This window comes from Pipra filicauda, unplaced genomic scaffold (genome assembly GCF_003945595.2).
Source record: "Pipra filicauda isolate LSUMZ 115617 unplaced genomic scaffold, ASM394559v2 scaffold7_size6619720_pilon, whole genome shotgun sequence".
Taxonomy (NCBI): Eukaryota; Metazoa; Chordata; class Aves; order Passeriformes; family Pipridae; genus Pipra; species Pipra filicauda.
The window spans coordinates 342,473-359,934 of NW_024104976.1; the positions used below are offsets into that span (position 1 = coordinate 342,473).

Here is a 17,462-nt window from a genome sequence, read left to right on the forward strand (position 1 = left end):
AAAAAACAAAAAAAACCCACAAGAAAAATTCAAGTTTTCTGGCCAAGTTTTATCACATGATAAAAATGAGTTTTGTGTTAACATTTCATCAAAACTATAATTAGAACTGTAGGTTATTACAAGCCTAAGAATAATGCCCTAGAAAACCAAGGAGAATAATCTTTCTATTTACCAAAGAATTTCTGGTTTACTCACAGGAAGGTAAACTATAGATCAGTTCCCATCTGCATTCAAAGTATTTATAATTTTTAATAAATAATGCTTAGGGACTCAATTTCCTTTCGCAAAAACTACTACTGATACAGTTGCTTTTATTTTCAACATTTTGATGTTTCAGCACCATTTCCAATTCCAAGAATTCAAACTTAATTTCATACTGCTCACTAAGTGTCTGGGAAGAGCAGGCCTCAAAACTAAATCACATTTTTGATAGAACAGAAGCTGGCCATATCCTAGCTCCAACTAAGATCCCAGTGGAATTAATGGAATTCTTTCCATCAAATGGAATTGAGCTTGGAACTGGCTTCTGTATAGAACTATGCTGATATTTGAGGATTTTTTTTGAGGAGGATTCAATTTGTTTGTTTTTTACTCAGCTATGTATTCATATAGTCCAAACAGTCTAGTCAAAGACTCCGACTAAGTCTCTGTTATATTTGATTTATCATCATCCCTAAAATATGCTCCATTAAATAGAAACTATTTTGATCAAAGTGTATAACCTTTATAGTGTTTTTCAACTACTGTCATTAAATGCAGCCTGAGTTGCAGCTGCATTTTACTGTCCTGTAAGTTATTGCTTTCCCAGGTGTTTGGTCCAGGTAACATCTTGTCCAAGTACCTTTTCTGTTGATAATCAAGACCCTCTAGGGTAGCAAAAATATGAATTGCCGTAAACATTTAAACTAAATTCAAATAGCTCACAGTAGCTCAGCATGCTTTCTGTTGTATCTTCTCTGCTTCCTTTTGACTTCCTAAGAAGATTCTCAGTTTGAATAAACTCATCTCAGTTCTCCCTTCTCTTTAGAGTAGTGATGAGCAAACTATTTTCTCAAAGTAGTTCCTGCAGGGAGACCATCTTTCAAAATAAAGCTGCCCATCACTGGCAGAACCATACCTTGCACTGCAGGGAAAGTTTGGCTCTTCTCTCACTTCTACAGGGAGTGTTTCCTAACAAATTCCCTCCTCTTACATTAAGAAACGCACTGTAAGTGTCTATGAATGTAATTCAGACAGTTTTGATGTGAAATTCAACTGACTGCTGGAACACATTGTGTTATGAGTAAATTTCCACAGCACACCACACATTTCCTAGGTTTACTTTAGATCCCTTGCCAAGATTAACAGCATTTCTTTCATGTTGCTTTCTTTACATTTATATCTATATTCCATGTTCAACATAATGTTTCTATGGGTCTGGAGAAAGCATTAAAGAGTTTTAACTTTAAAAAACATAATTTGTTGCTTTCTAAACACTGCTCCATCCATTATTACACTTCCCATTTGTTTCTTTATAATTCACCCAATCTCCCCTTATGAAAACTTCATGAACTAATATAATGTGCTGACTTTTCAAAAGCTGGAAAATGCAAGATCTGCCTCACACTGATTTTTCCATGAAATAGAACAATTTAGCATAAGTCAAACAATTCACAGAAAGGACAACCACCTCCAATTCCACATGTTTTGCAGAAGTAACTGTAAGCATCAACACATCACTAAAATATTGCCGATTTTTTCTCTACTAAATCCTATTAATACTTTCAACAAGTGCTTCTATTTATTATTTTTGCAATTAAGTGCCTTAATTTTCACTTTGTGTAGTCTATTATCATTCACTCTGCTTTCAATCTGACATGCCTTTAAAAGATAAACACACTCTCTGTATCTTAATCTGTTTCACAGAAACCTGGATCTCAGAATTCCATGAACGTGACAATCTCTATCATTTTCACATATGGGATACTGACCTGGTCATCATAACGGTAAGTGAGGAATTGTTCCCCCGTGGTATCCTCAAGAAAACTCCCCTGTGGAGAAAGTGCAAACTCAGGCAAGAAGTATGCACCTTGGGATTGCTCTGCTCTTGTCTGCAAGAAATTCAGAAAGGTCACGTTACAGCTACAACAAACACAAGTAAAATTCTTTAAAAACTCTATGAATATAATTACAAAGACTAAACATGAACTTCTGGGGGGGGGAAGTGCTGTGTTTTCAGGCACGGTATTTCTGGGTGGATACTTTGCTGCAGAGATCTGTGATGAGGACATGCCAAATACAAGGGCCCAAAACCAGGCAAGACGCCTCAACAGCAGAATCATCTATTAAACTAAAAGAGAACATCTCTGGCAAATCAACCATCAGTGCTCAAAGACGTTGGAGAAGCAACATTACACTTTCTTATTCTTTATACACTTCACCAGAGAGTTACTGGCTGCTGCAGATAACAGGCTTTTGGGTAAATACAGTGTATTTATTTTTACAAAGGAAGATACAAAGACACAGAATCATAGACTAACAGGATCCATTTCAAGCTACAGAGGAGCTAATTCTGTCAGAATCATAGTCCCTCCAGCTGGGCTGTGTGTCACCTAGGCCCTCATTAGAGAAATGGCTTTTGCTTAGCTGATCTATTCATGTTCATAACACACCTGAAACGTGCTTAACACACTGAAAACATGCTGGATGAACACTCTGTTATTACACTTTAGGTCTGAAGCATCCCTGACACGTAGCAAATGTACTGCACAGACTCTTCCATCCTTATTCTTCTGCACTGTAACTCTGCCCTGAGAAGCCAATTGGTTTGCATACTACAGAAAATAAGCAAATATCTTTTGAATGCCTAATACTGAGTTCAGCTGTGGTAGGGAGGACAGGGCAAGGAGATGAAGATTACCTTCCAAAAAGTTGAAACCTTTCAGGAAAGAAAACAAGGCCCAAAATGTACAAGTTACTGCTGGGCATTTCCCAGTGAGTCAACTTAATTCATAGGGGTTTAATTAAAGAGTATATTTTGACACATGCACAGTAATTTTACATGAAAGCTAGCAGTTGCCATCGCCCATTTTCTAGGCTTTTGGCTAGAACTGTACCAAACATAGGTGTGTAATCTCAGTGCCATATAACTAGAGATTTCAAAAGCAATCAACATAATTTCATCAGTTTGTTGTGGAAAAGGATGGCAAGACTTCTGCAGTTTGTCTCTTGCACTAAGTTCACTTTCTGAAGCTCACAACTAATAAAGCAGATGGCACCTCATTCCCAGGATGGGTCTGGAGAAGCTTACAGTGCTTTTGTTTACCTTGTTCCTCAAAGAAGCTGTCAGCTCCTCACACTGCGAACCCCATCACTCGTGACAGCATCAGATTAACATACTTGTTTTAAATCAAGCAATTTTCATATAAACTAGAAATAGCTTGCAAAGGACATGTCTAGACTAGGGTAAAGGTCATATTTCAGCATGCAAGACTGAACAAGATTTTAAAGAGAATTTTTTTTCACCAGGCCTACATACGAGTAATTCACATTCACATCATATTATCATGACATTTCTATAACGTTTACTGCAGCACAGGTTTCACTTTTACACTTTAGCTAACTGACTTTATTTTTGCATAATTAAATGATAAAATATAGACAACAAAGTTTCATTTGATAACAACAGTTTCCCCATAAGGCCACCAAAAGAGGTCCACAGTCACACCTCCCACTGAAGCCAAGCTGGCTGCAGCCATTGTGAGCCCTGACATGTGAAGGACAACCCAGACATGAAACTGGGCTGACACAACCTGGCATTTTTCCCCAGTGGTTTCAATGGGCTATCGACAGATCCTCTGTGAGGGAATATGTCAATGATGTAATCCTATGACTTCAGCACAGGGTAATGGATAGGAGAGATGCATTCGAAATCTCAAGTGGCCTGGGTTAAACTACTTGTCATTTCTATCTCTGGTGTTAATGGTGTATTGTAAAGTTTCAGTTGATATTTGTAAAATACTTCAGAAAAAAATACTGTGAAGAGCTAGATTTATAACAATATTTTTGAAAGAGCTGCCTAATTTACAGGCAGAAAAGAATCGAAATTAGCCCACCACATACTTCTTAGGTAAATGAATATATCACACTATTGCCTAATTTCCCATAAACAAATTTGTCAGTAGGATATGTAGCAATTAACTTCCTTGTATTTCTCATCTTTATAAGTTAAACAAGGAAAATAGAAAGTCTTTGGACATTAACCACCATTATGCTTTGAATATAAATGATGTCAATATCTGAAGCTGAAATAACAATTTGATAAACATGACAAGAAAAACTAAGGGCTTTTAACACATTCAATTTTCTTGTTAACAGCTAATGAGCAGCTGGGCACTGGAGAAGCAGGAGAATGCTTGCTAGATTCAGGCAAGCAAAATTCTGATTTCCAAGCATGGAAAAATTCAGTGTAAAAGATGGATGTTTTATAAGGTTACACAGGAGGTTACAATGGAAACTGATCTACCAACTGCAGCAAAAGGTACTGCTGCCTATCTAGTATAACTCAAGTAATGAAGAATGCATAAGGCAATTAATTAAAAAAAAACAAAACACTACTAAGAACACACTGTAAGTTGTCATGGCAAATTTATGTTGAAGCCAAGTAATCACATCTGATAAACAACCCAAACCAAAAAGTTAATTATAAAAAAATTAAAGCTTCAAATCTCAAAGAACTCTTTTGTATCCACTCACCAAAGCAGCAGTTAAACAATTTTTTCCCCTCTAGATACAGGTACCTTCAAAGAAGCTGCATGTGCCCAATGCACTTTCGTTCATACATGGTACTGAATACAAAATGTAATGTTTCCACTTAGTCCATTTTATTCCCCACTAATGAATCTACCAGTGTTCCTTATGAGGCTTTTATATTTCTATGGGCACTTTGGCTTAAACATAATTCAAATTTCAGCAGTCTGTGGTTTTAAATAAATTTGGGATCATCTCTGAATTACTTAGCTAATCTGATATAAATTCATGTTTTAAAGTAAAGACTGTAAGTGCAAATTTCAGAAAACAACTACATTTCATGATAGTGTTTTAGGTCTGTTTAATGGCCAGTTTAATCTCAATAGCTTTAAGTTAAATGCGTCAAGTTACAAGTACATTCAAGATTTAGAACAGACATTTTAAATCAGCTTTTATGATCTTCTTAAGCATATGAAGACAGTAGAAGGTGATAATATATCCAAGCCAGATACAATAATAATCACTACATAAAATTCATTGAAAATAATATATCATGTAGCAAGAAAGTATGTGCTACCTACTGACAAAAAAAGAAAATTTATAAGTTGGAAACAGATCAGTGTTTGAAAATCTTTCTAGCTGATTAGAACATGTAACTTATTAGTCAGAAACTGGAAAAATAAGGTCTTCCATGCTACATCATTCTACCTGTGTGATCAAGGAGAACTCTCCTGATAGACAGGTAGGTCCATGGAAGTGTGAAATGGTACTGATTTATTCAAAGGCTTATGCTCTGAGCACAGCTTTGATCTCAAGCTGTGATTTCTTCCTCACTCATCACTCCCCACCTGAGTGCTTAAAATCCAAATTACTCTTCCACTTTCAACTGCAGAAGGCACAACGAACAGCCTGTATCCAAACCTCTGGTTTTCAGAGCTCCGAGAGCTGCACGTTGTCATTTTTCCTGCTGCCCCATTTCACTGCTCTGTATGTCACTGACTGGAAGCATCTGCCTGAGCTGGAGTTGCTGGATTTGAGGATTTTCTATTTTATTAATGAGAGTAAAAGGGATGGTTACTGAGTGCACCCCAGCCCCTGCTGACGTTAGCAAGGAGCGTGGCTGGGTAGGACTGAATGCCCACACACAGCACATGTGAAGGAGAGGGGCTTATTTTCAACTAGCTTTAGTTGATCCTGTGACTATCTCTTAGTGGCTGAGCACAGTAGGTGTGCTGCTGGGGTACAACTTCTGGTTCACTCTGACCCCAAAGGAATCCCCATTAGCACATTCTGAAACCACCACACAATGCAAAGAACTTTAACTGCTCTTTTTTTCCTTCATACCCAGGACTCACATTAACTATTGCCACCCAGCTCACTTGTCATTATCAAGTGAGAGTTTTCCTACGACTAAAAATTACAAATATTAATCACTGGTCATTCCTTCCAAGTTAGATTCACAATTTAATCCAAGGATTTAAAATGTTATTGTAATTTCAGATAAATTAAAAATGTAGTTTAGTCTACAATTCTTGTAGATAGTTTGATACAAAGGCTAAGACAAAGTTCAAGCAAACCTCATAATAACATGCCACTATTCCATTTAATCACAGCCACCAGTAGACTGGAAAGTAATTGTTCCATATTTATACATAAACAGCAGCAGCTTTAGAAAGAGAGATTTCTGCTAAATGTGAGCTGTGAAGGTCAAGAAGATGAGAAAACAAACGGAATGTCTCGAAGAAATGACTGGAACATAATTAGAAATAGAACAGTAATCTTTCAGGTACAAAGGAATTCATTTTAGAGTTTCTTGGCACCAAGAACCGCAAAAAGTAAGAACTCTGCTGTTATGTACTCTTAACATAGATCAACATTACTTAGACTCAAATCAGTCATTCCCTAAGTAAGCCTGTGTACTTGCTAACATTGGGAGCATCATGAGAACAAACTGTTTGGGGAAATGAAGACGAAAGCTACAAGATTATGTTTCAAATGCTAAAGATGACAAAATGCCATGCTCTTCCTGAAACTGCCTCAAAATCTTGTTTTTAAAAAGAGGAACAGGAAAAAAAGATAAAAGATCTAGCCACCTAAACCTTTATAGCTATGAACAACTGGACTATCCTGCCCAAAGTAAATTCTATAAAGAAAAGACCAGCACAGTGAAGGCAGTTTGCTTTCCATACTTTTGTGGCTCTTTTATTAGTTCTTGTTGGAAGCGGAAAATGGGCAGGATCTTGAGAGTGTTCATGTCCAAAATCGCTGTTGTAGGGAAAAAAGATGGGAAAAGCAAATAAAATGAGAAAAACTATGTGCATGTTTAATGACTTGTAAATACATGTTTGTCAGATTAATATGCACAGCAAGTCCAATCATATACCAAAATGTGTGCCTTCCCATTTAATTCAAGTTAAATATCTGCCTCCTAAGCTGCTGCAGCACATGATTTATGCCCTAGGGAAGTAATATACCAGCTAAGTAGCAGTTCAGTTTAATGGATTTTCAAGGACTCCAATACCAAAATGTAAGATAGAGCACAGCACTCCAGCTTCATCACAACATGAAAAAGTGTGTTAGCAGGTAAACAGTGTCACATCAACAATTCAGAACTTCAGATATCTCCAGAGCAAGCAATTCTGATGAATAAATATCTAGGAAGACTCAGATTAGCTTTTGTCATGGCCAAGACGTACAAAAACAGCTTCCTAAAGCTGGACGTTCTGAAACATTTAAAGACCCTGCAAGTGAAGGGAGTTTCCACAGAAGCTGCCAGCAGCTCAGCATTTCTGCAGACCAGGCCAATGAGTTAATTATTAATATTAAACTAAGAAGCCAGCATTTCAAATCAGAATTAAAGTATAAATGTCATGTCTCCTAAAAAATGAAAGAGGACTTGGCTGAACTGAAGCCAAGCACTTCTTCATGAAAGAACCCTGAAACACTGAACTTGACTGTCAGATTTTATCAGGGAAATAACAAATGAGACAATGAGACAACCTGAAAAACTGAATCAAAAGTTCTTCCGGAGACAGAACTCAAGAGTGAAACTCAAAGATTGTTGTTCCATGTTGCATAATCTGTGTTAGTTAAAAGCAGACTGAAGACATGTCTGATTTAAGCCCAAATCTAATGATTTTTCCTCGCATCTCTCATTCTAGACCTGTTAGAACATGAAGAAGTGACACAAGCTTGGGAAAATGTGCCTGTAGGTTGAAGATACATACAAAGATAAGCAAAAGACAATTCTTAGGTATTTTGCATAACACATCTATTTACAACACAGTAAAATGCTGTCAGAAAGCAATTTGGAAACTGATAGTTCAGCTATTGTTTCAATAGTGTCTACTACTGAAAACTGAATTTCAGCTGTAACTATCATCATATTCACAGCTGCAAGAAAGCAACTGCCTACATCACCTCTGCTGCTCAAACCATCCTGCACCCATTCAAGCACTCTGAGTCATTCCACTGCCTGGAATGTGCTTAACATCACGTCACCAGAACAATAGTGCTCAGTCTAAACCTTCCTTCAGGCTGTCGGTTTGTACAACTTTAAGCTAACACTGAAACAGGAAGAATAATGGAGATAATTTTGGTTTTAAATTAAGATATTATCTTCCAGTCTTTTCAAAAGGATATTTCTTGATTAAATGTAAATACATTTTTTTTTTTGCATAGCTTGTGCTGCAGACTGAGATCAACATATTTTGAAATCTTTTTCTGTGTCTTCTAAAATTTATACCAATGATTAAGCTTTTGGATATTTATCAACAACTACTTATGTTTTCTCTTGTTATTGTCTGGCTAAAAGATTAAACGTTTCACTGAAAGGCTGCAGTACTATTTAGCCAAAATCTCATTTACTTTCAAAACCCAGCTTAAATATCAACTCTGTTTCATATCTCTAAAAGAAATATGAACCCTGGAGTTTTCCTTCTTCCAATGAAGCTTCTTCTAAACTCTGTGTTCAGCAGACTCTACCTTCTCTCCAAGGATTGATTTGGAGTGCCTAATATTTCCTCTAAAATGAGTCACAGTAACAGACTGAAGTTGCTCCCAGTGATATCAATGGCAAAGTTCCCACCATCATCCTTACAGAACCAGGGTCCAAATATCCCACTTATTAGGTCTGTGAATAACACTGCATACTCAATTCTCTCTAGTTTTGTATAAATAAGAGCCAAAGGGAAAAATTCAGCACTCAGATGAGATAACCCTGGAGCAGTTCATTTCCAATTATTGTCAGAAAGTTAGTGACTGTGGATCAGATTCTGCTTTCAAAATATGCAATACCCAATTATTTCCCTAATAGTCTCTAGTTTAGCCTTTGGGGAATGGGCACAGCAATGCCTAGATACAACATAAAAGAAATTTTATAGCATATAGATAAAGCATATACTATACTGGTGAGGGAAGATTCTACCTGCATGTTTCCCAAAGCTTGTGAGGTTTTTTGTGGTTTAAGATTGAATCTGTACTAAGTCCCTCTTTATCTATTCTCCTTTGTGCTAAAAACAGTGAAAGGCAAAGAATATCTGGAAATAAGACAGAAAATATTGTTTCATTAAAACCCCTTTTTAAAGTCTTGCAAGAAAGTCTTGCAAGACTTCAGTCACTTCAGGTGACTGAAGTCTAAAAAGGCTTTTTATCCCTCCTTTCACCATATGTTCCAATATTTCAGACAAAACCCTCTTTCTATTCTTTATCTAATAACCTAATAATTGGTAAAAATCTTGTCATAAAACAAGTCCATTCAGCATTATTGGAGCATGTTCTCATGGAACTCTCTCTTTTATTCACTGAAAGTTTCTAAGGGTTCTTATGATCTCCACAGAAAAAAAAAAAAAAGTGCTACAAAAGTACTACCAGAAACCTTAGCAAAGAAACCAGGATAATCTGTAATTTTTTTTTAAAGTTTTGTGTTGTGATTTAACCCAACAGGCAGGTAAATACCACACAGCCATTCCCTCACTCACCCCCACATGGGGATGGGGGAGACAATCGGGGAAAAAGGTAAAAACTCTTTGCTTGAGATAAAGGCAGTTTAATAGGAGAGAAAAAGAAAGGAAAACAATTGTAATGATGATGATAAAAGGATGCACAAAACAGCTGCAGTCACTTGTCCTGGCTGTGCCCCCTTCCAGCTTCTTGTGCACCTCCAGCCTCCTCGCTGGCAGGGCAGTATGAGAAGCTGAAAAGTCCTTGACTTAGTGAAAGCACTGGTCAGCAACAACTAAAACATCAACATTATTCTCATCCTAAATTCAAAATACAGCACTATACCAGGCAGAAATTACCTCCACCCAGCCAAAACCAGGACATTTTGTTAGTGTCCTTTATCATGAACACCATGTGGTGAAAGATTTCTTTTTTTTTTATTTTTGTTAAACTGGCAAGCTGCTGACAATTGCATTCATCTGCAGGAAGCAGACAGTCTTGCTTGTCTATGACCATGATTACAAGTCCTACAACACACTGGGGGGGAGACTTGAAGCATAATCTTTGAGGAACAGCAGATTTATTTACAGAAGGCAAGGAAAAAAGCATAGTTGAAGGCTATGTAGGATCATTTTCAGAGGCAGTGGGATTATAAAGCCCAACAAATCAACACATGCACTGAATGAAGATTCTCATTGCTTAAGGAGCAAACAAAATGAAATCAGAAAGGACATAGTGTCATTTCTTTACTGAGTGGTAGGAGCCTCCATCATGGAGTGCCAAGACACCTTAGTAGCTTTGGCAGGCCATGCATTAACAGAGACCTTGGGATTATTCAATGACACCACAAAAAATTGACAATTCTCATGAGATGAACAAGAAGCTGTAGCAGGTTATGGGCTGCAGGGCCCTAATCCTTTCCTAGTGGGACACACAGCACCCAATAGGCTTGCAAGAGCAACATCACCCTTTCCTAAAAAATTACTTCCTTCTCATCCCCTTCCCCAGTATTCAGACCAGGTAACTGCTCTGATAACGCTAAAGAAAGGTCATAAGGAAGGTGTGAGTGCTCCCAGGTAACCAAATATTTCATCTAAACAGAAAGCTTCCTAAAAACCAACTTAAAGCAAGAATTCTGGGCATGTGCAACTTCATGGCACCATTTTGTTAGCAATTCTGCAAAGCATTTGCAAAATGCTTCTTTGTTTTCACCTGGTCACAGTGACATGCCCACACTGGTGTGACAGCAGGATTCAGGATTTAAGGAACAACACCTGCAGTTAGATATGACCAACTATTCTACATGCAGATCTAAACACCCCAAGAAAGGTAACACAAGTGGCTAGCAATTCATATATTTATATGTGAGCAGAATGGGGCCTAGGACACTGTTGGGTACTGCAAAAAAGTGTTAGTCACTATGAGGTAAATAGGCTAATGATGAGGGGAAGTACGAGACAGGACTTCACACAATACTTAGTTCCTACACAGTATAATACACAGAGCTAAAAAATACACTTAGTTCTTATATACTCTATTATTATAGTACCATTCATCAGGAGATCTCATATGTCTCAAAGTTGTCATTATCCTCATTTACAATGGCTGCTCTCAGGAGAGTCTGGCTGAGAATGACATGGGACTCCTGACTCAGATTTTCCCAGTTCTTTTTAATTTAAATTATGACCTTAATATTATTAATGTTATGTTATGTTAGTATGATTATTTATATTTAATTTCCTTTTTAGTTTTTTCTTTAATAATGATATAATTTGAACTGACACAGTAACATGCTTTTCATATACTTCAGTTGAAATGGTGCCTAAGGGCAGTGAAATTCTCATCCATAAGCTGCATAAAGAAAAAACCTCTGGCAGTCAGAAGCTAAACACCTGCTAGAACTAGTGGCAGATCCAGATTTTTAAGAGAATTCCTGTTGCATAATGAAAACACAAAGAAGGGAAATGTGTGGGGTGATGGAATGGTATTAAAACCACGGCACTTAGGGAAAAAACGCAACAACTAGACCACTATATACTTCAGAGCTAAATAGTGAATATTTTGACATGAAAGTTGTTCTCAGTGCAATTAAAACCAGAGACTTTTGTCATGTGAGGAAGGCTGAACAGTGATTCTTTATCATACATTGCAGGGCACTGCCATGCCTTTGATTGCTAAACACGGGGAGTTTTCTCCCCGCCCTCAATCTCTGTACATCTGCTTCTGATTCAGGTGCCAGGGAAAAACTGGCAAGTATTCGGCCCCCAAAAAAGGCTGCCCTAGCACTAGTGATTTTTCTTCATTGCATACTGTTTATACAATGTTGTCATCAGCAACAGTGTGGTGTTTGTCAAGAACTAAACAGGTAGATGAAATGGATGGAATTGTCTGCTACTGTAAATGACTACAAATTCTCATAAGAGAAAGACCTGGAAACAGGCAAACTCTCAGCCACCAAGAACTGGAATAATTTCTTAATGGGAAAAAAACATCTTTGGTGCAACCATTTTGCAGATCAAATAGCCCAAAACTCAAGTAGCAAAACCCAAAAAGCATGCAACTAAACAACTTTGACAGATCAGGAAAACAGAAAGTTTCTGATCATCACAAACCATCACAAACCTTCTCAATGGATGGTCCTGTAAGTACCCCAAGGAGAGCTTGTGCTAACACTGCTCTTCGTCCACTTTACCAGCAGAGCCCCAAGAGCACCTGCTACCATCTTCTCAACATTTCTTCAAAGAGGGGCTGGGGAGGGGGGTGTATCCCATAGTTACAAAAGACAGACCACCCTGAATAAGTGTAAATAATCAAAATGGTTCTCCTCCCTGTTAACTCTAGCTGAGGAATCCTTTCTCACCTGAGAGAAACCAGACTGTAGAGAATGCCACAGCCAGATGTTCACTCCCAGGCTGACATGATTTACAACAGCTCAGCACATGAATGCATCTAACACATGGTGAGGAAAACGTGATTTTTCCACTGTTAGTTTCCACAGCTTCTGATCATTTTAGTGATATTAACCCAAGTTCTTCGTCTACTTTTCTTTCTCCATTGCAATAAGTCCCCTTTGCAGGGTTTTTAGACTGAGCAGCCTTGCACATTGCCTCAGTCAGGCACATTTTCACAATAAGGAAGCAGTTAAATGGTCATGGCTCTGCTGTAGGAATGTTGGTTTAAGGCTATTAATAAGGCACATGAGGTGAATGCCTTTCAGCCAAGCACCCTCCACGTGTGCACACCTGTTTCAGCATGATTTTAAAAAGAAATTCCCTAAAGAAACTGTTTGTAGCACGCAGTCTCTAAGTCTCAAATGCATTTCTGCAAATACTCTAGAGGTTTTAAGCTTTTAGTGCTTTACAGGTGTCAGGAATACTGATAAACCAGCCACTAGGCAAAGCACACTACTTCCTAGTAAATCCTTTTTCCTAAAAAATTACTTTTGTCTTATTGTTCACCTGCCACTTTGAGATTATTGCCAATGACTTCCAGTATCTTTATCATTCCCACCTCATGTGCTGCTGCTGAAATGCTTTCCCAGACCGAGGTCCGCTGCTCTAACACTGCTACTCACTTCTCCAAGCACTCTAATTTGCCACATTTAAATCTCAGCTTAACTGCTCTCTCAGCCCAGTGATGCCAACCTTGATATTTACGATCCATCCGTTTTCCAGTTTCCTCTCATTTTTCGGGGGAGAGAGGATGGTTGTTCAAGTGTATTTTGTCTTTCTCTCTTGCCAGTGAAAGCATCTCAAGCAGGGCAATGTTTTAACTCTGTGTTGTACTGAGCCAGACACACTATCTACATTAAAAATTAAATGCTAACTAGAAAAAGTCAGTATCTGAACAAAAAGGAAATAATGCAACTATGAAAGAAGACCCACCACTAATCCAAAGATTGTCCCCTTCCTGGTCCCAGTTCATTTGCCAGCATTTACTAACAGCATTTCACATGTATACTCACTAATAAGCCACTACTTAGATAACTCTGCTTCAGCAGCAAACCCCAGAGCAATTAAAAGCTCACATGACAGATGCTGCAGGCATCTGTTCACTGACAACTGTTAAGACTAATGGTCATTAGTTTAATGACTCATTTTTGTTCTTCTATTCAATGTGTACAGTAATGCTGGAGGACTGATATGCTGAAGGGGAAAGGGCTCTTACTGAGGTGAGAAAAGATAAACACAGGCTCTGCTGCTGGAAAGAATGAAATAAATCCTCTGAATGAACCAGAATTGCTGAAACGTTAAAAGACACAGCTGAGCAAGTCAGAAATAAAATGAAAATAGAAACTGCTAATTCGGAACAGGGTGCCTGCTCTTATCAGGATATTTTCCAACACTACAACTTTATCACCCATCTTCCATGTCCAGTGAATAAATTTCATTAGGCAATTTTAAAAGGATCCAGGTGATTACAGAAAGACATTTAATGAACAGGAAAAGGATTAAAAAAAATGGACAGCACTGAAGAACATCTGTTATTCAAAGGCAAAACACTGTCTAATGTTTTGGAATTTAAAAATGTATGATGTCCTATTAAATGCTCTGCATGTTCTTTAAGTATTTTAAGCACCAAGTATCTCCTCTGTGACTGATCTCACCAACAAACCATTTTAACTCTTCTAATGGTCAATATTTCAAATGCAACCAGTAGCAAGTATAAGTGATTATAACAGTTATCACAGAGGGAACATTCAAAGATGGTCCATATGATTGTATTCCTACCTGCTCCTCTTGTATTCTCATTCGAGCAGCTGAAGTTGAGTGAATTGCTTCACTCTCTGTGCATTACTCTGGGAACTTGGCTACCATATCCACATGTGTGACTTGCCAATACATACCACCTGCACGCTGAGGGAACGGAAGACCTTCCTGTGGAGGAATATCTTCCCATCCTGTGTGGGTGTACAGAAGCAGATGTGTCTGTACGATGGATAGTTCCCAGGACAGATGAACTGAGACGTGTCATAAGTCATGCACTGCTTTCCAGTAATGATTATCTTTCTACAGGAAATTTAACAGGATAATTTTACTCCAGAATATCACACTGGAGTTTACGATGGCAGAGCAGATGGATAAGATAAATGGTCTTGTTTCCTTCTGTTTACCAGCAGTTTGAAGAATCTAACTGTAGGAGGTGATAAATTTTCAGCAGGTACCTAATTCCTGGCATTTCACTGAATCTACCTGCAACTAAAACTCAGATACACGACTGAACAGAAAGCAGAGGCTGTAGTTAAGCTACTGAAAAGCCTTCCTACCTTGACCACTACAGGAAAGTTTATGGAGGGACCGATTCTCATTATTGCTGCTGATACAATCAAATCTCTTCACACATTTGTCTTGCATGCAAAATGAGCAATCAGCTCTAAGTGCCAGAGACACTCTTTAGATGGCAAGTCGTTCAGGCCTCCCCTGCTTTAGTCAAGTGGAAAATACCAATATTTTTGTCAGATGTAGGATGACTACTAAGGAAAAACTTTTCAAAAGCATCTTTGATATACTGAATTCCAAAACAGTACACACAATCTTGGATTGTCCACTTGACCTTGTCTTTTGACAAGCTGAAAAGCTGTCATGCCTTTTGTAGGACAAGTGATACTCTGCTCACTACTTTTAAAAACAGCAAGGGCCGGGGGAAATGTGGAGTCCCCAATACCTGCCTCATGTCTAACCAATGGTGCAAAATCATCTACTCTTCTATGTCTAGCAGCTGCTCTTTTACCACCACCACTTGTAGGTAAGGTTAAACAGAATTCTTGACAGCACAGTTTAATTTTAAAGATTTACAGAAGGGCACTATTCCTACAGAATATTTTTCAACTATTCCTGAGCGCTTTTGGAAGGATCTGTGGCAATAACCTCCCCTGAATTTTCTTATCCGCAGTCAGCTCTTAGTTTGCCAGTACAAGCTAATGTGAGCTTGGAGGCCAACCCTAACAGTTCAGTATCTAAAGCTTTAGCATGGTTCCAGATTCTCATATGTTTGTCTTTAGCATTCTAAGACTTTTCAAAATACAGACAGAATCCAAGAACAATGGACTGTGCAAAGGCAGGGAAATAAATTCATCCGCCCTTTTATTTAATTGCAGGAGATTCCTTTTGCCCTGTATATCTGTGACTTCTCAGACTAGAGACAATCACAAGCAGATCCTTCACAATCTTGCAGTGGTGTGAAATACTGTGATCTTACTGATTCAGCTGATCTATTTTTATCACACCTAATTATAAATTTCTTCACATTCTCCACTGCTTTGCAAATTGGAAACAATAAGACAGTCTCACTCTCACTGTTAAGCTGTGCTGAAGTTATCTGTGGCAGTAATCCTATTTTCATTTGCACTTTTTACAGGCCTGGCTTCCTCTGCACCCTACACAGAGTAAAAGGCTATGATAAAAAGCCTAAAAACCATCCATTTTAAATAACGAGACCCAAATATAAATCTTTACCTGTGTATTTCTCTGCAAGTTTGGCTGTACTTGGAATTATCAGTCCAGAACATCTCTACTTCAGAGCCCAGTCCTTTTGGCCAACAGAGTTGTTCTTTTATCCCGACTATAGTGAAAAAAAGCCAACTTACTAGCCTGACTCAGGTCGTAATTATTCTCTACCTTTACACAAGCTTTCTGTAATTCCAGGTAAAAAGGGTGAAGGAAATCCTACACATCCACACAAGGTGTAAAATTTCTTACCCTCTTGCAGAAAACCATTCAAAAATGACTGAATGAGATTTGTTCCTTCCCTGTCTGCTCCTTTTTTCTTAAAGTTAAGGATGGTGCATGTAGTGATTTCCCTCATTTTGTGTTACTCTAGCTTTAATAAGAGAGAAAGGGACTGACTGCAAATTGTTCTATTAAAAAAACCCCACAACCTATTTCTCAAAAAAAATCCTGATTATCTACTTATATAAAACTCTCAGAGAAGTAGCTACACACTTTAAAGGGAAGTATGGGACAATAATTAAATTCCAAGTCAAAATGCCTATGCCAAGAAGATTTTAATATGGTCCCCAAATCTCAAATAGGCCAAAACTTTTCATTCCTGACATTTACAAACACAGAATCATTCCAAAATGCCTAAAAGCCATAAGAATCCAAACAAATGCCTATTCTAAATTAATGTGTTCTATATTACTTCTTTCTGGGAGGCTGGGGCCTGAAGACATATAGGAAAGGAAGAGTCTTTCTCCCAGTTCTTTACAAGGTATAAAAATTACACAAAAAAGTTCTAGCAATGTAACAGAAAACCTTGCACTTAAATCTTCAAGTCTACTCTGAGTGGACAAATAAAAAATCAAGGCACTCCACTTAAAGAAACAATCCCCTTACTACTAATCATCATATTTTTGTCTTCTCATGTATATGAAAAAAGCCAATTTATACTATTTTCAGAATAACATTCAAGGAACAGAGAAAGTTATGTACAGCACATTTTAAACAAAGTCAAAACATAGAAATCAAATTCAACTTCATTTGAGAAAGTTTTTAAAGAAATTTAAGTTAATAGAATAAACCCTTCTTTGTAAATCTCTTCTTATACTTTCCTTTAGTTAAAGATAACAACATATTGGATTTAAGTCCATACATAACTTATCAAATGCCTTTTTTTTTTACAGAGGATCTATTCATAGAAGCTTATATTTGCAACATGTGCAGCAAATTATACTATTAAACATTCAATCCCAATAAAGTTTAAATTTCATCCCTAACAACAAAGCTTGCACAGATCTTGCTATACTTGAAATCAGATTCTAGAAATAACCAATAAAAGTCATAGGTTGCTATTAT

At 37.6% G+C, this 17,462-nt stretch overlaps 1 protein-coding gene across 4 annotated transcripts in view; it reads right to left on the minus strand.

Annotated features, from left to right (window-relative positions):
* The window catches only part of ADAMTSL3 (ADAMTS like 3), a 174,606-nt gene that overhangs the window by 142,478 nt on the left and 14,666 nt on the right, over positions 1-17,462 (minus strand). For 3 of the 4 annotated variants that reach the window (XM_039390045.1, XM_039390044.1, XM_027715774.2), the window contains exon 3: positions 1,971-2,090. In XM_039390045.1, coding sequence (XP_039245979.1) covers positions 1,971-2,090 — 120 coding nt within the window. The remainder of the gene's footprint in view (positions 1-1,970; positions 2,091-17,462) is intronic. The other variant, XM_039390046.1, reaches the window with a different exon arrangement.